Source organism: Polypterus senegalus, chromosome 9 (genome assembly GCF_016835505.1).
Source record: "Polypterus senegalus isolate Bchr_013 chromosome 9, ASM1683550v1, whole genome shotgun sequence".
Classification (NCBI taxonomy): Eukaryota; Metazoa; Chordata; class Cladistia; order Polypteriformes; family Polypteridae; genus Polypterus; species Polypterus senegalus.
Genome location: NC_053162.1, coordinates 119,244,638 through 119,266,335, shown reverse-complemented (window position 1 = coordinate 119,266,335; position 21,698 = coordinate 119,244,638). Strand labels below are relative to the sequence as shown.

General features: G+C 40.6%; 2 protein-coding genes across 4 annotated transcripts in view; both read right to left on the bottom strand.

Moving 5' to 3' along the window:
- The window catches only part of LOC120535666 (killer cell lectin-like receptor subfamily B member 1B allele B), a 185,807-nt gene that overhangs the window by 46,707 nt on the left and 117,402 nt on the right, over window positions 1-21,698 (bottom strand). The gene's annotated exons all lie outside the window — the stretch shown is intronic.
- Window positions 1-21,698, bottom strand: part of LOC120535667 (natural killer cells antigen CD94-like) — a 71,257-nt gene that overhangs the window by 15,633 nt on the left and 33,926 nt on the right. For both annotated transcript variants that reach the window (XM_039763632.1, XM_039763633.1), the window contains exons 4-5: window positions 20,624-20,775; window positions 16,735-16,850 (exon numbers count right to left, since the gene is read on the bottom strand). In XM_039763632.1, coding sequence (XP_039619566.1) covers window positions 16,735-16,850; window positions 20,624-20,775 — 268 coding nt within the window. The remainder of the gene's footprint in view (window positions 1-16,734; window positions 16,851-20,623; window positions 20,776-21,698) is intronic.

Sequence of the window (21,698 nt, the reverse complement as noted above, 5' to 3'; positions counted from 1 at the left end):
GACAGTTTCAATCAAACGCTAAAACAGATGGTAAGAAAAAATGGTACACAGAAATGTGCAGAATAGAGATTAACTTATTACGGTTGTTTTGTATATCAAGAGCTGCCACAATCTTCCACAGGCTTTTCCCCATTTGAGCCACTGTATGTGAGACAGCTAGGGAATATTCCAGACTTGGGAAGTACAATATTATTGGAATATTACGATATTGGAACATATTGCATGAATGCTTTAATCGCATCCAGCCCCTTGTGCAATTTCACGTAGGGGCGTGTAAAGAATGTAAAGTGTAAAAGTGGATTATGTGGTAAAACAACCTCATCACAGACTTCCCGAGCAAGTTTACTGTGAATTTACTTAAACTCTGGAAAGAAAGAGTGGAGATCAGTCTTACCAGGGAAACACGGTTGCACTTTTTTAGAAACTCTCACTTTTTGGGAAAAGCTGATATCTCACCAAAGAAGTCAACTGTTTGAAACTGATGGGTGTGAATGGTGCTGCCAAATGCCATACCGTTATGGACCAGCCTGATTATGCACAATATCATCACAGAACTTGGAGAGAGTGTGAGAAAGCGTCCCTATCAGTATACCTGAAGCAAAATTAAACAAGGTGGAGCAGGAAGTTTGGAAAATATTGAAACTGGGTGTTATAGCAGAAAGTAACAATGACTAGTTAAGTCCCAAGCCCAAGCCCGACAGTAGTGGCTAATCTGTAATGACTTCTGCCAAATCAACAAGGTCTCTTGTTCTGACAATCCGATGCCCAGGGTTGATAATGTATTTGAAAGACTTGCCAAGGATTTTCTTTATGGCACTAGATATGACTAAAGAAAAAAAGGCATTTTACACCCCTACTGGCAACTGACAGTACTGTGTCCTATCCTTTGGGCTACACAGGACACCAGCAACCTACTAGTGTCTGGTGGACATACTACACCTGCTCTATCAAGCCTTGGGAACTGCCTTTCTTGACAAAAATGTCCTCTTTTTCAGCACCGGGAAAGAAAATCTGCAGTGTGTCCTGACCAATCTCTACATATTTCTAGCAGCAAGTCTACATGTCAGCCTTAAGAAATATTATTTTTGCCTGAAGGAAGCTAAGTAATTGGGTGTGACAAGGTCTGTTCAAGCCTCAGTGGACCAAAGTCACTGCCATTTTGAGTTGGCCCCAGGCAGAAAACCAAAAGGCAAGTGCAAGCCTCCTTAGGGTCAGCTGGGTACAGCTGACAGAACTATGCCTTTTGCAGACTTAACTCATAACTTAGCCCCTCTTCAAGTGGTCTAGTATCCTGATGTGGAAGCTGCATTCCGTGACCTTAAGTGGGCCCTGACGTCAACACCTACTGTATTCTGATTACTCCTAAATTTTCTCTCCCTTTGATTCTCCAGACAGATGTATCCGGTTGCAGCCTTGGTGCCATGGTAAGCAAGTGTGTCAATGGTGTAGAACATCCTGTTCTATGGCTGAACCCAAAACTGTTAGATTAACAGACAAGGAATGCAGCTATTAAGAAGGAAGCTTTGGCAATCAAATGGGCCATTGTGAAACTGAGGTACTATCTCTTAGGTTGGGAGTTCACTCTAGTTACAGATCAATAAGTGACTAACTCGTTCTTTGATTTGCAAAGGTATTGTTTCAGGGTGAGACACCCCCTGGGTTTGCTCAATGCCAACACTGATATTCTGTCCTTTGTTAACAATCCCTCAGCCAGATCCTCTCCATCCATTGGGTGTGAGCTGGGTGGAGGGGAGTTGTGTTAAAATGCAAGCTTGGGGAATGTCAGACAGGATTTGGTTCATCTTATGTAATGGAGAAGTACTTGGATGTAACATTGCAACTAACCCAGTTTCCATTTGCCCTAGAATGGAGTAGCACAAATTAGGAAGAACCATGTTGTCACTTCTGTCATGAGCCAATGAACACTCCACTCCTTTTGATTCTGCCTTTCTACATAAGGTTAACTAATTATCAGATGCCTGTCAAACCTGACCACAGACTCAAGAAGAGATGATCTCTCTGAAAAAAATACTTTACATTTTTGCAGCTCTCGATTGTGGAAAAAAGAAAAAAAGAAGTTGCCAGTGAATTCGAAATTTCACCATCGACACTGTCAACTTTTTTCAAAGGCCGAGCAAAAAAAGAAGAAAAATCTCAGGTTGAAAACATATGCAAACTACTGCATTTGAAGTCAAAAAAGCAGTTTTTATGTGGTTCAGTGATGCTTGTTTAAGAAACATTCCTATTAATGCTGAAGTCATTCAAGGAAATGTGAGGTTTCTAAACTCCCTTGGGACCTCCCCCAACTGGACAACACGCTGAAGAGTGTCCCGAAGTGCAATCACCACGTCTGTGGAAGACTGTTTAACCAATGCCGGAGCAACAGCAGGCTCACAGCTCAGCCGTGGCTCTTCACCGAAGCAAACAAAAAAGATCTCTATGGATGATGCAAGGAACATTGTAAATGCAGGGAACAGTATTACTTGGCCACTAACCTGGCCACGACCCTGCCTGACTGCAGTGCCTGTATATAGGAGAGTGGCAGATAATGTTACAATAAATAACCCTGCTGTTCCTGTTTCAAGCTGAATAAAGCTGGTTTTGCTAAAGTATTGAGACTAAACCTCGTATTTTGGGGTGCAAGACAGGGAATTACAGAGCAACCCTGATCTTTTATGATTTGCTTCTGTGGCGCTTTACTGCAGCACTGTGAGCATGCTGTTGCCCAGTCCTGGCAACGGACAAACAATCTTCCACAGACACGGCAATAGCGATTTGGGATTTACTTCAGTGTGTCATTCCTGTTGGGTGGGATCCCAAAAGAAACCTCACAAAATGAAGAAGAAGAAAAGTATGATATATATATACAGTGGGATATACAGTGGATTTCGGATAGACTGAAGTGATGAATGGTGAGAACAGTCAGAGTCAACCCACAGACCAGCACCAAAGACCTACAACATCATCTTGCAGCAGATGGAGTCACTGTGCATCGTTCAACCATTTGGCACACTTTACACAAGGAGATGCTGTATGCGAGAGTGATGCAGAGGAAGCCTTTTCTCCGCCCACAGCACAAACAGAGCTGCTTGAGGTATGCTCAAGCACATTTGGACAAGCTAGCTTCATTTTGGAATAAGGAGCTGTGGACTGATGAAACTAAAATTGAGTTATTTGGGCATAACAAGAGGCGTTATGCATGGAGGAAAAAGAACACAGCATTCCAAGAAAAACACCTGCTACCTACAGTAAAATATGGTGGTGATTCCATCATGCGGTGGGGCTGTGTGGCCAGTGCAGGGACTGGGAATCTTGTCAAAATTGAGAGACGCATGGATTCCACTAATTATCAGCAGATTCTGGAGACCAATGTCCAGGAATAAGTGACAAATCTGAAACTGCGCCGGGGCTGGATCTTTCAACAAGACAACGACCCGAAACACTGCTCAAAATCCACTAAGGCATTCATGCAGAGGAACAAGTACAACGTTCTGGAATGACCATCTCAGTCTCCAGACCTGAATATATTTGAAAATCTGTGGCGTGAGTTAAAGAGAGCTGTCCATGCTCGGAAGCCATCAAACCTGAATGAACTAGAGATGTTTTGTAAAGAGGAATGGTCCAAAATACCTTCAACCACAATCCAGACTCTCATTGGAACCTACAGGAAGCGTTTAGAGGCTGTAATTTCTGCAAAAGGCGGATCTACTAAATATTGATTTCATTTCTTTTTTGTGGTGCCCAAATTTAAGCACCTGCCTGATTTTGTTTGAACAATTATTGCACACTTTCTGTAAATCCAATAACCTTCATTTCACTTCTCAAATATCACTGTGTGTGTCTCCTATATGATATATTTAACTGACATTTTTTATCGTAACAACCAACGATTTATACAGGAAAATAATGACTGTTAACAAGGTTGCCCAAACTTTTGCATCCCACTGTATATATACATATATATATCGCAGTGGAGAAGTAGTGTATTAAAGAAAGGGTTCGTATTTGGAGGATGTGTTGTGTTCAAGTTACATTCCGTGTTTGTCAACCGTTGTAAAGATATCAGGTTTCATTCATCGATTCCTTTCTTACTGCATCAATAAACAGCTCGTCTTCCTCTTTATTTGAGACATCACACACTGCATGCACGGGTTTTCTTTTCCACTGTCTTCCTTTAGCTGAACATTGACTTTTTCCACCGTGTGCTTTGTTTCCGCAGTAGCTGCACTTATGAATATGCTTGTATGCGTCACTCGCTTCATATTCTTTTGCTGTCTTCTCAATTGTGTAATGCTTTTTTGTTCAGCGCTCTTTGGAGCTCTTGCTTTTTGTCTGCATACTGCGTTCACAGTCAGTTCACGTGAGCCTCTCGGACTACATGCATCGAAGGTTCTGAGCTGTGCTTGTGCTATCTTGTGCGATGTCTACAGCTTTATTTAATGTTAGCTAAGACCCGGCACTTAAAAGTTTCTCTCGCAGTTTCGCTGAGTTTGTGCCAAACACCACCCTGACCATCTCATCTTTGTTTCCATAAGCACAGCCCTAAACCCGCAAATATTTAGCGGTAGAGAGTTTCTATTGGACTGCAGCTCATGGACGGCCTTATATGGGCAGGCACTCAATTACATGGGAGGCGTGATGATGAAAGACGCAACTCCGCCTCACACGGCGACGGAGCTTCAGTCTATGGCCGGTATATATGTACATAAGTAGGTTCCAGTTATGACTGTTACGCATAGAATTTCGAAATGAAACCTGCTTAACTTTTGTAAGTAACCTGTAAGGAATGAGCCTGCCAAATTTCAGCCTTCTACCTACACGGGAAGTTGGAGAATTAGTGATGAGTGAGTCAGTGAGTCAGTGAGTGAGTGAGTGAGTGAGTCAGTCAGTCAGTCAGTCAGTCCGTGACGGTTTCCAAAACTCTGGTCGTAAACCGATTTGGTTGTGAACCGAAGCAATTTCCACCATAGGATTGTATGTAAATACAATTAATCCATTCCAGACTGTACGAACTGTATGTAAATATATATTTTTTTAGTTTTTAAGCACAAATATAGTTAACTAGCAGAACACCTGCGCTTCGCAGCGGAGAAGTAGTGTGTTAAAGAAGTTATGAAAAAGAAAAGGAAAAATTTTAAAAATAACATAACATGATTGTTAATGTAATTGTTTCGTCATTGATATGAGTGTTGCTGTCATATCTATCTATATATATCTATATATATACAGTATATATCTATATATATATCTATACAGAGGGGACTGGGCGGTCTTGCCCAGAGGGGACTGGGCAGTCTCGTGGTCTGGAATCCCTACAGGTTTTATTTTTTCTCCAGCTTTTGGAGTTTTTTTTGTTTTTTCTGTCCACCCTGGCCATCAGACCTTACTTATTCTATGTTAATTAATTTTGACTTATGTTTATTTTTTATTGTGTCTTCTATTTTTCTATTCATTTTGTAAAGCACTTTGAGCTACATTTTTTTGTATGAAAATGTGCTATATAAATAAATGTTGATTGATTGATTGATATATATATATATATATCTATATCTATACATCTATATATATATATATCTATACTAATAAAAGGCAAAGCCCTCACTCACTCACTCACTCACTCACTCACTCACTCATTCACTCACTCACTCACTCACTCACTGACTCATCACTAATTCTCCAACTTCCTGTGTGGGTGGAAGGCTGAAATTTGGCAGGTTCATTCCTTACAGCTTCCTTACAAAAGTTGGGCAGGTTTTATATCGAAATTCTACGCGTAATGGTCATAACTGGAAGCAGTTTTCTCCATTTACTGTAATGGAGATGAGCTTCAACGCCGTGGGGCGGAGTTTCGTGTGACATCATCACGCCTCCCACGTAATCACGCAGTACATAGAAAACCAGGAAGACCTCAAAAAAGCGCTCAAGAAAACATGCATTATATAATTGAGAAGGCAGCGAAACAATAAGAAGCGAAGCGAAAGTGACATATACAACCATATTCATGAGTTCTGCTACTGAAACAAAGCACGATGTAAACCTACACTTTAAAATTAAGTTCATAGACAGGCTGCCGCCGGCGTTTGTAATTTAGTGCCTGCCCATATAAGGCCGTCCGTCAGCGGCAATCCAATAGCAAACTGCCACGGGTAAATATTCACGGGTGAAGGGCTGTGCTTATGGAGAGGAAGATGAGATGGTCAGGGTGGTGTTTGACACAAACTCAGCAAAACTGCGAGTGAAAGTTTTAAGTGCCAGGACTAAGGTAACATTAAATACAGCCATGGACATAGCAGGAGATGGCACCAGCACAGCTGGGAACCTTCGATGCATGTACACCGAGTGGCTCACGTGAACTGACGCAGTGCACAGATAAAAGGCAACAGTTCCAAAGACGCTGAACAAAAACCGAATTACACAATTGAAAAGGCAGCAAAAATATGAAGCGTCTCATACATACAAGCATATTCATAAATCCAACTACTGCGGAAACAAAGCACACGTTGGAAAAGTCAATGTCCCGCTAAAGGAAGACAGTGTAAAAACCGTGCATGCAGTGTGTCAGGTCTCAGATAAAGAAGAAGACGAGCTGTTTATTGATGCAGTAAGAAACGAATCGATGAATGAAACCTGTCATCTTTACAACGATTGACAAACACGGAATGTAACTTGAACACAACACATCCTACAAATACGAACCTGATTGAAAGAAATAATGATAATCAAATCCTTGATGACCGCAACACTCAGTAACACTCACAAAACAAATACTGTATATTGACAGTCATGTTACGTTATTTTTAAAATGTTCCCTTTTCTTTTCTAGCTTTTTACACACTACTTCTCGCAGTGATACGCGGGTATATATATATGTATATATATATAACCCGATCTACATACTCGAATAATGGATACTTTATTCACCATCAATGATTGTTTTGGTAAAGCCATACTCAGTGTATTCATTAGATGAACGGTAAAAAAGTAAGGGCGAGGGGAGGATGACTAATTGAGGCATGCAGGCTGTAGTGCGCGTCAACTCTATCTGAATTGCGTGATCACATTTGAAAAAATATATCTTTTCAAGTTCTATTTAGTCCATATGTGTCAAACTCAAGGGCCGGCCACATCCGCCCGGCGTAATTATATCCGCCAGCGAGATCATTTTATATACTGTATTATTGTTATTAAAGCCCGGGTATATGAAGCGCTGGTAACACAATAAACTACAGATCCCATAATGCAACGCTAGCTCACACGATGCTGAAGAGAAAAGTTGAAAATAGAGCCTTTAAAAACCGATGGGAGGCTGAGTATATGTTTACTGAACCCGTGTGTCTCATTTGTGGAGCTATTGTGGCTGTAATTACAGAATTTAATCTAAGACGGCACTATAAAACAAAACATCAGGGTAACCTGAAAGACCTGAATGCAATGCAGAAGATACAGAAAGCAGAAGAATTAAATAAGAATCTGACACTTCAGCGGACGTTTTACCCGTGCACAATCACAAAGTGATTTCAATTGAGGCTGCTTTTATGGGAGACACAACCACTTGCCCCACTTTCCCTGTTACCAAGTAATGTTAAACCAAGTCGTCACTACGGTGTTCCCAAATACGCACTTTGCTGATAAACTGAGCGCACTGAGTTTGCACGGCGCTTTGGTGACTTTGAAGAACAAAAAAAGTCCGTCTACATGCGGCTCGAACCTTGTGCATGTTTGGTAGCACATATCTGTGTGAGAAGCTCTTCTCAGTGATAAAGACTAACAAAACAGCACACAGGAGTCGCCTCACTGATGAGCACCTGCAATCCATCCTGAGAATCTCCACAACACAGAACCTCACACCAAACAGAAACAAACCTGTGGCCAAAAAAAGATGCCAGGCGTCCAGCTCTAAAATGACATATGAGCAAAGACAACTGAATGATTTGATTTGTTATTGCTGAAAGGAACACATTTTATTTATATTTCCAGGTTTTGTTATGCAGCATGTTCATATTTGAATTTGTATAATTTTGACAGGATATATTTTTATGGAGAGCAAAATCTTTTGGGATATTTAAAATCTAAGTTTATTTTTTATAAAATATAAAATTACATAAGAGTAAAGAAATTTGAATGTTTGTTCTTTTAATGTTTACTTTATTTCTAACTTGTATAATTTAGACAGGTTATATTTTTATGGAGAGCAAAATATTATAAGTTGTTTAAGGTTTGAGTTGATTTATTCAGGAATAATATTCCTCTCTGTTTTTACCATTCCTACCAAAGATATTTCTGTCGACTAAATAAAAATTCCTTCTATTTAAAATTTAAATAGAACTTGAACAAATACGATAGTTCATAATATCCACGCAGACTTGCACGTAAGAGCGGGAGTCATCCGTTTTAACCAGCAGCGTATTGCACTGATACGAAATAGCTGTGTGTGTATATATGTAGATATGTATGTATATGTATATATATGTTTATATATGTCAAAGTCAAAGTCAAAGTCAAAGTGAACTTTATTGTCATCTCAACCATATACAAGTATACAGATAGATGAAATTGCGAAGCTCAGGGTCCACAGTGTAACAACATGATGTGCAAATAGTAAATTAAAAATAGAATAAAAATTTTAAAATTTATAATTAAAACACAAACAAACAAGACAAGACATTGTGCAAAGATAGGACAAACAAGTAGCAGCAATATTGATGTGTAAGATATGTAATATAATAAGTAAATAAATAATAAATAATAGATATAGATAATACAGAAATTATCAGTGTATGATAATAGTTGTTTAAGACGTGTGTAAACAATGACAGGTCAGAATGTTTCATAAATCCTTAGAGGTCAGTATGAGATTTTCAGTTCTTTGCAGGATAGTGGTTTTCATGTATAAAAGTTCTGTTTTGTAGAGGAGGTTGAGGCCGTGTGGAAGGTCCCAGGGGGCAGCCTGGTGTTAAGGAGTCTAACAGCTTGGGGTAAAACTCTCCTGCAGCCTCGCAGATTTGGCTTTGATGCTGCAATATCTTCTCTTGGATGGCAGAAGTGTGAAAAGTCCATGTGAGGGGTGTAAGGGGTCCTGCACAATGCTGCAGGCCTTGCGGACACAGCGTTTGTAAAATATGTCTTGTAGTGAAGGGAGAGGCACCCCAATAATGTTCTCTGCTGTCTTCACTATCCTTTGCAGGCGCTTGCGGTCGGATATGTTGCAGTTGCCATACCAGACAGTGATGCAGCTGGTCAGGACACTCTCTATGATGCCTCTGTAGAACATGGTGAGGATGGAAGGGGGAAGACGTGCTTGATTCAGCCGCCTCAGGAAGTGTAGTCTCTGCTGGGCTTTCTTGATTAGTGATGAGGTGTTATGTGTCCACGTAAGTTCCTCAGTTAAGTGCACACCGAGGAACTTGGTACTCCTAACAATCTCCACATCTAAACCGTTGATGCTGAGCGGGATGTGGGCAGGACGTGATTTTCTGAAGTCCACGATTATCTCTTTTGTTTTGTCGACATTGAGAGATAGATTGTTGTCTTCACACCATGCGGACAGCCATTTCACCTCATCTCTGTATGCTCTTTCATCATCCCTGCTTATCAGTCCCAGCACCGTCGTATCATCCGCAAACTTGATGATGTGATTGGTGTTGTGCGTGGCTGTGCAGTCGTGAGTCAGCAGGGTGAAGAGCAGTGGACTAAGCACACAGCCCTGCGGTGCTCCAGTGCTCAGTGTGATGATGCTGGAAGTGTTGTAGCCCATCCGAACTGACTGGGGCCTCTCTGTCAAGAAGTCCAGGATCCAATTGCAGAGGGTGGTGTTTAGGCCCAACCTGCTCAGTTTTACAACCAGCTTTGGAGGGATGATTGTGTTGAAGGCAGAGCTAAAGTCTATGAATAGCATCCTGACATATGTGTCTTTTTTATCCAGATGTGTCAGGGAGATGTGAAGGGCAGAGCATATGGCATCCTCAGTTGACCTGTTTGAGCGGTATGCAAACTGAAGAGGGTCAAGGGAGGCAGGGAGATTAGTCTTTATGTGTGACATGACTAACCTTTCGAAGCACTTCATTATGATTGGTGTGAGTGCAACTGGTCGGTAGTCATTCAGGCATGTCACTGATGACTTCTTTGGCACTGGTATGATGGTGGTCGACTTGAAGCATGTTGGGACTGACGACTGGCTCAGAGATGTGTTGAAGATGTCTGTGAGGACACCAGCCAGTTGACTTGCACATTCTTTGAGCACAAGACCAGGTATGTTGTCAGGTCCTGCAGCCTTCCTTGGATTGACTCTGGATAGAGTCCTCCTCACATCTGTTATGGAGAGACAGAGTGCTTGGTCAGTGGAGGGAGGTGTTGCTTTTCTCGCAGGCTCTTTGTTCTGTGCCTCAAACCGTGCAAAGAAGTTGTTCAGCTCATCTGGAAGGGAGGCATCACCATCACTGCTGTGTGGATTGGGCTTGTAGTTTGTAATTGCCTGAACACCCTGCCACATACGACGTGTGTCTCTGGTGCTGCTGAATTGTTTGTTGTGTGTGTGTATGTATATATATATATGTATTTGTGTGTATATACTGTATGTGTGTGTATGTATGTATGTGTGTATGTATAGATATGTATATATATATGTTTGTGTGTGTGTGTAAATATATATATATATTTATATGACAGCAACACTCATCACTCACAACAGTGACAAAACAATTACATTGACAATCATGTTACGTTATTTTCAAAATGTTTCCTTTTCTTTTCATTGCTTCTTTAACACACTACTTCTCCGCTGCGAAGCGCGGGTATTTTGCTAGTATATATATATATATATATCTCCTTTGGGGAGTGCCAGAATCCATCGAGGAAAAAAAATGAAAAAAAACGGATGACTCCTGCTCTTACGTGCACTTACTGTAGTGCTGCGTAGGTATTATGAAGTATCGTATCTGTTCAAGTTGTATTTAAATTTTAAATATAAGTAATTTTTATTTAGTCGACAGAAATATGTTTGGTAGGAATGAAAGGTAAATTTATTCAGCATTGCATACATTTTTCTTCACCATAGAAATTTAGAGTAAATTCAACTTACATTCCTACCAAAGATATTTCTGTCGACTAAATAGAACCTACTTATATCCAAATTCGAGCTATTGAGCTGTCGCCTGCCTGACTGGATATGTCACCCTCACTCCGCTCTTACTTTTTTACTGTTCATGTAATCATGGCTAGTCGCGAAAAAATTAGAACATGGAAGGAGGATCACACTGAGTATGGCTTTACCAAAATAATTATTGATGGCGAATAAAGTATCCATTATTCATAAAGCTTCAATTGGTAATCTCTTTTTCTGCATTAACCACATATTTTTTCATACTTCCTCTCAAACCAAGGGGGTGTGAGGGTAAAATGAATCGGGAAGCACTGATTTATATATATTGAATATAGCAAAATACCCGCGCTTTGCAGCGGAGAAGTAGTGTCTTAAAGAAGTAATGAAAAAGAAAAGGAAACATTTTAATAATAACGTAACATGATTGGCATTGTCTGTGCCCGTGGCCCCCAAAGCAACCAGGATGGCGGCCCCACGTGATCCAGGGTGCGCATAGACCCTCCTCCGGACCCTCAAGGCGCCCCGGCTGAGTCGTTGCCCCGGCATCCCTGACAACATATACATCCACATATATATACATATATATATATATGTGCACAAAACCATGCTTTTATCAAGGCTTCTGTCGGGTAATCTTTTGAAATGAAATTTTCCTCCAATCAGTCGTAGCAACGCTCTTTCTTCTGACTGTCACATTTTTGTAGCTCTGATGTGTGCCTCAATGTAATCGGTGTACCAGGAAATCATGCACTGACAGAAGTTCCCCTTTGCTTGGAATGCAAAGTGCCATTAAATGCGTTATTTTTTAACCCGTTATGGAGCACATGCATCGAAGCTTCTCAGCTATGCTTGTGCTAAGAAAAGGAAACATTTTAAAAATAACGTAACACAATTGTCAATGTAACCTTTTGTAAGTAGTGCCTGGAGGATTCAGAGTGTGTAGAAACTCTAGAGACAGCGTGTGTATTAACTTGTGGATTTTTCTGTGAGTATTTGGTGGCAGCGTCACAAAGTTGGTTCCGCAAGACTGCGTTAGCTGCGGAGCTCAGCTCAAAGCGAAATGAGGTGAATGGGAGGGGAGATGATGACATGACTCCCCACCCGCCTTAACTGTCAATCCCCCACAAACACAGTCTCTCGGAATTTGCATAAGCACAGCCCTTCACCTGCAATTTTAACTTAGTTACAAAGTGATCAAAACTCTCGTTTATATCCTGCGTCCTCTCATTTAAACTTCTATCCCGCATTAGCCGTGGGCATGACAAACACCAGTGGCAGCCTGTCTATGAACTTAATTTAAACTTTAGGTTTACACCGTGCTTTGTTTCCGAAGTAGCTACACTCATGAATATGGTTGTATATGTCACTTGCTCACTTCTTATTGGTTCACTGCCTTCTCAATTATATAATGTATGTTTTCTTCAGTGCTTTTTGGAGCTCTTCCTTGTTTTCTACGTACTGCGTTGACAGTCAGTTCATGTGATTATGTGGAAGGCGTGATGATGTCACACGAAATTCCGCCCCCCACAGCCATCGAGCTCAACTCCATTACAGTATATGGAGAAAAATAGCTTCCAGTTATGACCATTACGTGTAGAATTTCAAAATGAAACCTACCCAACTTTTGTAAGGAAGCTGTAAGGAATGAGCCTGCCACACGGGAAGTTGGAGAATTAGTGATGAGTCAGTGAGTGAGTCAGTGAGGGCTTTGCCTTTTATTAGTATAGATTATACCATAGAATGCACAGCATAATAGTAAACTAAATGTAAAAACATTGAATAACACTGAGAAAACCTTGAACAACAGAGAAAACTAACACTGCAATAGTTTGCTCTATAGTGCTAGGAACCGCTTGCTAAATATGTGCAGACCGAAAGGGAAACTGGCTTATTCGTATACCGAGTGTGTGGTGTGAACCAAGGCAAAAGTTTGACAAACTTTTTGGTTGTAAACCGAGTTGTACATGTACTGAGACATTCGTGAACCGAGGTTCCACTGTATATGGCTAGCCAGTCATCCCGGCCAATACACCCAGGCCACCATGTGGAGCCCTCCCTGCAGCATGGAGGTGCCCCAAATGCCAGCAGGGAATTATGAACAATGGAGTTTTTATCCACAGCCCTGCTAGATACCACGGGGGCTGTTAGAAGGCGCTGCAGAGAGGAACAATGATGGTTTTCCCTACAACCCGGAAGTGTGTCCTAGTCACATGGACAGAGGAAATGACGTGCTTCTGGGTTGAAGAAGAGGAGTTTTTATCTGACCCGGAAGTGTTACCAGTCACATGGACAGAGAGAGAAACACTTCCAGTTCAAGGACTATAAAAGGGACTGTGGGAGATCCCAGGGTTGAGCTGAGTCGGGAGGAAGGGTGGCAATGCATCTGGGAGTAGAAGGATTGTTTATTGTAGTAATTATTGTTTATTGTATGAGTATCGTGGAGTGGAGGGTGCTTTGTGCACATTATTGTTCTAATAAAAATAATTATTGGACTTTTATCTGGTGTCTGGCGTCTGATCTGAGGGTTCAAGGGGACAACAGCACCCCCTATCTGTCACTATATATATATATATATATATATCTATACTAATAAAAGGCAAAGCCCTCACTCACTCACTCACTCACTCACTCACTCACTCACTGACTCATCACTAATTCTCCAACTTCCCGTGTAGGTAGAAGGCTGAAATTTGGCAGGCTCATTCCTTACAGCTTACTTACAAAAGTTGGGCAGGTTTCATTTCGAAATTCTACGCCTAATGGTCATAACTGGAAGGTATTTTTCCTTATTAACTGTAATGGAGTTGAGCTGGAATGACGGGGGGGGCGGAGTTTCGTGTGACATCATCACGCCTCCCACGTAATAACGTGAACTGACTGTCAACGCAGTGCGTAGAAAACCAGGAAGACCTCCAAAAGCACTTAAGAAAACATGCATTATATAATTGAGAAGGCAGCGAAACAATAAGAAGCAAGCGAGTGACATATACTACCATATTCATGAGTGCTGCTACCTCGGAAAGAAAGCAAGGTGTAAACCTAAACTTTAAATTAAGTTCATAGACAGGCTACCGCTGGCGTTTCACATGCCCACAGGTAATGCGGGATACAAGTTTAATGAAAGGACGCAGGATATAAATGAGAGTTTTGATCACTTTGTAACTAAGTTAAAATTGTAGGTGAAGGGGTGTGCTTATGCAAATTCGAGAGACTGTGTTTGTGGGGATTGACAGTTAAGGTGGGTGGGGGAGTCACGTCATCATCTCCCCTCCCATTCACCTCATTTCGCTCTGAGCTGAGCTCCACGGCTAACGCCGTCTTCAAGCAACCGTCAGACTGCCACCAAATACTCACAGAAAAATCCACAAGTTAATACACACGCTGTCTCTAGAGTTTCTCCACACTGAATCCTCCAAGCACTACTTACAAAAGGTTACATTGACAATCGTGTTACGTTATTTTTAAAATCTTTCCTTTTCTTAGCACAAGCACAGCTGAGAAGCTTGATGCATGTGCTCCATAACGCGTTAAAAATTAATGCATTTAATCACACTTTGCATTACAAGCAAAGGGGAGCTTTTGTCAATGCATGATTTCCTGGTACACGATTACATTGATCAGCGCATCCCGATTCATTTTACCCTCGCACCACCTTAGTTTGAGAAGAAGTCTGAAAAATATGAGGTTAACACAGAAAAACATCACCAATTCAAGCTTTATGAATAATCGATTCGCCATCAATAATTGTTTTGGTAAAGCCATCCTCCTTCCATTTTATAATTTTTCCGCCATAGCCATGATTAAATGAACGGTAAATAAAGTAAGAGCAAAGCGAGGGTGACTTATTTAGGCAGGCATATATATGACAGCAACACTCATGACAATGTCAATCATGTTACGTTATTATTAAAATGTTTCCTTTTCTTTTTCATTACTTCTTTAACACACTACTTCTCCGCTGAGGTGGGTATTTTGATATATATATATATATATAATATATGAATGACCTCCAAAGAGCGCTGAGACTTTTGATATCATGAGCGTGTCTGCAAAACTGTGGTCTCCTGCCCAGCAAAAGTCAAGCAGCCAGTGCACGTGCATAGCTGTGCCGGCCTTTGAGACGCTGACTGCGCTTCTGCCTTAAGTCAAAGTGAGCACTTTTAATTTTTTCATCCTCCCCCTGCGCTATAGCCCAGACAAGTGCAAACACGGGACCCCTTTTCTACACCACGGCAAAATAATATTAAGGCGATTCACACTTTCTTTGCACGTATACGATTATGAGGTCCTCACCTCGGATTATGAAGACACGCACACGAGTGGAGGACTCACAGTGCCATCACAGCCGATTAATGGCGGGACGTCTCACCAGTCTACACAAGACCCACTGCGACTGTCCCCAAAAGGCGATCATAATGTCAGCGAACACATCTCTCTATACTATATAAAAGAAAAAGGCAACTTTCCTTTCTTTACACCTTTTTTCCTTTTATCCCAAACCAAAGCCTTTCTCTCTTAACACTGCAGAGGACACAAAACTAATTTTCTTTAAATGCCGGTAAGGCACATTACCAGAGGCACAAATTTGAACGTTCACATAGAAAATGTAATTTTTATAGCGCCTTTCTAAAGGGATCTACTACCAAGAGATGATCCATATACAATTTTAGCTGCTGTTAGTTACTTACCTGTTGTGTTACACAGTCTTTAAAATGTAGTTTACCCGCAACCACTCCAGTAGTGCTCAATGTACCTGTACTTCTTAAAACGTTATGTGTATATATATGTATATACTGTATATATGTATGTATGTGTGTGTGTGTGTGTGTGTGTGTGTGTATATATGACAGCAGCAATCCAAGCTGTGAGAAAACAGTAAAAAGGAGGCGTGTCAGACGTCGTGGTACATTTTCTGATGCAGCTAGACGAAAAAACTTTGTGGCGCTGCCAAATACACAAAACAATTACTTTGACAATCATGTTACATTATTTTTAAAATTTTTCCTTTTCTTTTCATACCTTCTTTAACACACTACTTCTCGCTGGCCTTGGTATTCTGCTAGTATATATATATATATATATATATATATATATATATATATATATATATATATATATATATATATATATATATATATATATATATATATATATATATATATATATATATATATAAAAATATATTTAGTGTAAGCAAAAGTACTTGTTATTGCCCAGGTGCATTTGCAGAAAGAATTGTTATTACTAGCAATCCTATCAATGTCTCTGCTCGTCTGTTGGGAATTTGTTCTTTTTCAGTCCAATTGGATTCCAGAATTGCGGTAACTCCTTGTAGGGTTGTAACCATAAATATTGTAATACTTAGTCTTCCTGTTAGTTAAAGATGGACAGTTTATAGTGCGGAAATTATGAAAAAGCCAACATTTAACAACAACCCTTTGATTATTCTTTGTGTTGTGCTACACTTTCACTTTCGAATAAGTCACAGCCAACAACCAAGATACTCATTTGTATGTTACAGCAGATAGAAGGAGCATGTGACACTGCCCAAGTACAAAATGTTAAGCTTTGCTCATTTCATTTGCCAGCCTGGCGTCAGTCCTGTTGTGCAAACTGTAACAGAAGTGCATTCTTACCTTTTAATGTCTAGTGGTGTGCCATCAAGCCATGTCCAGCCATCAAAAGTATTTGGTTTCCACAGCCCAATCCAGTAAGTGTATTCTTTAGGTATCATTTTACTTTGAAGAAAATCCTGCAGAAACATATATTCAGACATATCAGGAGACAGTATGATGTGTTTGGTATGGGTGACAGATGCAAACCTGTGAACCTGTAGTTGCACTGAAAGCAGACAACCAGTCCCTTGCTGTGTTAACAGAGTGTCAGTGCACAGCGCAGTTGGGGTTTATTGGGGTCACAAAACTCTAACAAAGCACAACTTTGTTCGTATTGGTGTGAACGAAGTGACAGCCTAAGCCAGACTTGGCCATACACAAAAGTAAGTCAGCGTTGATGATTGCTGCACTGGATTATGGAAAACCTCAAAATCAAATGGCTACAAGCTAACAATCCACTTAGTGAGTTGGGATTCGTAACCTTCTGCCTGTAGAGCCACTGGAGTGGGGCATAATCAATCACCAGGGTAAACCACCTACACCAGAAGTAGTAGCGGAGAGACTCCACCACCCACTTGAGAGCCAAATATTCTTTCTTGATGGTCAAGTAGTTACACTCCCTGGGAAGCAACTTCCTGCTCAGAAATGTGATGGGATGTTCTTGCCCATCTAAACTCAGAAATTACAACCCCCAAATCAAACATACTCATATTTGTCTGTAGAATGAAGATAAAGCGGACTTCAAGACAGAGAAAGACCATTTACAATCATCATTCCAGACAATGTTGCATTTCATTCTACCCTTCGTCAGGTCAGTGAGAGGGGGGGAGTATGTGCAAAATTCAGATTGAACTGGAAATTCAGAAAACACAAACCTGCTTCTGTGTTTCCAGACATGGATACACAAGCACCTTACCGAGCTCTTCCAACTGAGGTTTAATCAAACCATAGTGTACCCCAAAAAATGCACTTCTGACATCCAAAATTTGCACTTCTTAGGGTTTGCTGTCAACTGTCAAGCACTGCCCATTGGCAATCGTGATGCAACCACCAATCATTACTGAAAGTGACTATGTCAACAAGATACACTACAACATGCATGGAAAGGTGTCACAGAATGTGATCTACCTGCTGTAAAGTCAGTGGTACACTATATATACTAATAGGAAGTCTGGTGAATTTGTACAACTCGTTCAGGGTGCCAAATGCGGTCCTCTCACAGCTGGATTCCTCCAGTAGCACCTGCCAGTACCCTTTTGTGAGATCCAGGGTGGAATAGTTCAAAACTTGCCCAAGCCTCTCCAGTAAGTCATCAATATGCAGCATCAGTTTTACATTAAGTATGGAAATATTATTCAAGTGTCAAAAATCTATACAAAACTGAACAGAGCCACCTGGTTTTGGAATCAGAGCAACTAGACTGTTGACTCTTTAACTTTTTCACTCCTTCAAAAGATTAACATGTAGCATTTGCACGGTCTTGTACCAGCCAGGAATTTTAACTTTATAGTTCAAAGGACTTGTGCCTTCCTCCACTATTACAGTATCTAGCCATTTTGCCAGAAATGTATGAGGGTCAGGAGGATTGAAAACCAGAACCCAATCACCCTTTTTGAATTCACAGTATGTTTTTTCGATCATAATTGTGTTTCTTGGGTCTCCTGTTCATGTTGCTGATGGTCCACAGTGATGGATGACAGTTTAGAAATATGATCTTTGAGTGAAGTGACCTGGTCGACAAATTTTGCCATGTACAGTAAGTGTCAGTGTGAACCCCCATTCATTCTTCACAAAAAATGTCAAACACCCCTCGTGGCCACCTGCCAAATAATAATTCAAATGGACTGAAGCCGGTAGATGTTTGAGGAGATTCCCAAACAGGAGAAAGGGCAACACCGTGTCCCAGGAGGTTCGGTTGTCATGAGCCACCTGCAAATCATCTGCTTTAAAGTCTTATTAAATCATTCAGTCAGACCAGTTGTCTGAGGATGATAAATAGTGGTCCGCAATTGTTTAATTGCAAGGCTGTCACATAGCTGTTTCACAATGCAAGAAATAAAGGGTGTACACTGGACAGTTAAAATCTCACATGGAATGCCAATACGAGTAAACACCTCTGACAGGGCCTTAGCATTAGTCTGGGCCTAAGGCCTTTTGCAAAGAGGCCACTTTGGGATATCACATTGCATAATCAACCAGTATGAATATATACTGATAACCATTCTTATTGTTAGGAAATGGACCAACAATGTCTAACCCAACTGTCTCAAAAGGGATGTCCAAAATAGACATCTGTGAAAGGGGAGCCCTAGTGGATCTATGAGCGGAAACAACTTGAGGGTTAAAAAACTGCTCCACATCTCTACCAATATACAGCCAATAAAAACATTTCAAAATGCAATATCTCATCTTTTCCTCACTGAGATAACCCCCACCACTTGGCTCCAGCAACTGCTCAATCAGTCTGCCCCTAACGTTATCAGAAATCACCCAATATAAGAAGCCATTCTTAATTAAAAAGTGCAGAGTTATGAAAGTAACCCTCCCGATACACATAGTAATGATCATCAGCAACATGTACTTGTTTTAAATACAAAATCTAAGCTGCAAATGAGTAAACTCGGACTGTGCGTCATCCTTTGTGTTTCCAGAGCCTGACTCAACAGTTCCTGACCCTGTATGGATGTCAGCCTCTAACTCCCTAGCCAGAGCCCGAAGAAGCAGCCTCGTCTGGAGAGGCTGAAGGTGCAAATGCCTGCTCAGAGGCTCAGGTGTCCTTACTGACCAGGTTCAATCTCCAATCTGACTTCCTGGCCGACCTTGGCAGCGGTGAGCCCCTCTCTTTCTACTAAAGAAAGAGGTGCTTTGCAGGAGGTCAAGACATGCAGGAATACGGTATTCCTCTTTCCAACTAAGAAAGGCCAGGATGAAGAGTCCAATATGGCAGTCCAAAGTTTAAAATTCCTTCTCTTATAATTCAGTGGGAGTAATAATGTCTCATACTCCTTAACATCCCCATGAACACAGTGAATGTTTACATGTTCTGTGTTTGTGCAGGGTATCTGCTGGAACATGTCGCATCAGATGATGCAGAGATGACTACCAGAGACCAAAATGATCACTACAAGAGTCCAACAGGACTGGGACCTCACTCCTGGCTAAGCCAATTAAGACTTTAAAGGTACCCCTTTCCAAGAACTTGGCCTGAGAGCAGCAGACCATAGCCAAGCCACTCTCCCCAGTCAAAAAAGGGGCCAAGATAGCCTCCCATGTCTCTGCACATCAACATGGCTGTGCATTTAGAACAGAATAAGAAACACTCTGGGTCGTCCGAAGGAACCATCTTCACAGCACATCTCTAGAATGGATAAGAGCAGGAGCACCTGCAGGGGCCTGAGCTGGCTCCAGTGGAAGAGGAATTTTGTGTGATTGTTGGGGATCCAACGTGCAAGATCCCAGTTCTGGTACAACTTGTGATGTGTGGGTAACACAATTGCACAATATAAGAGGAGAAGAGTCCAGGTTCCCAAAAAAATAGCTTTATTGTTGTAAAGACAAGAACATTCTCAAAGCATTTATTCAAATGGGAGCTGTCACTCAAACACAAGCAGCATGCAAGCAGGGGCGATAATATTGGCCTGTATACAGAAAGTGCAAAGACAGAAAGTGAGCACACGGCCAGGTCAGCGGACAGTTAAATGTTCCCTGTATTAATCAGCAGGCAACAGACGCGTCACATGAGGAGCCTGCTTGTGATCACATTTAGTCTTTAATCACAGTGTTTTCTTCACTGTGGCTCTAATACACTTCTGTAAAATGTTACTTAAAAAACAATTTCTTCAAATGAACTGAATTCAGTCATATTAATAGCTTATTATTAATAATGCTATACATTGTATTTTTATCTTACCAGTTCACCACTGTTCTCAATTATAACAAGGTGGGCTTCAAACAAGTGGCAAAAATTTTTGCTGTCATCCCAGGTTTTATTTTCTTTAGAAATATAATAGCATTTATTCAAATGTTCCAGCCACCCAACAGGACATAAAAGGCAGTCCATGCCTATAAAAGATACCAGTAATAGAAAAAAATTAGGTTATCCATCCATTCAATAAAAAGCCATTTATGCAATAAATGATAAGCAATTAAGAGAAAAAAATACAATTATCTTTTCACTTTGAAACTAGCTATCCATCATCAAATCTATTTATTCTGTTTTAGGTGTGGAGTCTGGTGCCTATCCTGGTATCCGATTGGTTGGTATGTTGAAGCACCTGACATGGTATGTTGAATACCCGTTCCTTGTTATGTGAATTTCCCCTTGGGATTAATAAAGTATCTATCTATCTATCTATCTATCTATCTATCTATCTATCTATCTATCTATCTATCTATCTATCTATCTATCTATCTATCTATCTATCTATCTATCTATCTATCTATTTATCTATCTTTGTACAAAGTTTACTTAGCATAGCCAGTTAACTAAAACTGCTCACCTCTGGGATATGGGAAGAAAAAGGGAATCCTCAGAAAAATAATCCATAAGACACATGGTAAGAATGTGCAAACTCTACACACTAGTCTGTCATTTAAATCCAGTGTCCTGGAGATATAAAGTTTTAACTACTGTGCATCCATGCTGTCCCATATAAATTTTTTTTTTTTTCCTCAGAAACATTTCTTCCTGTTCTGGTTTCTCTGAGATGCAGTCCTACTGAAACGTCATTTTCAAGCTAAAATTGCTATTAACAGCATGTAATCATTGATTTATATTCCAGAATTATTAGATACCTAAATAGATTGATTGGTAGACAGATATAGTTATAGAAGTTTGCTCACTTATTCACCTACTTATCAATGAGAACACAATTTCTTGTTAAGCTAATAAGCTGATATTTTGCAGGATGGTAAATTTAGGACAGTAGGTATCCACAAAGAAAGGACATTTAAATATATTAATATTTAGAGGTAAAACATCCCCT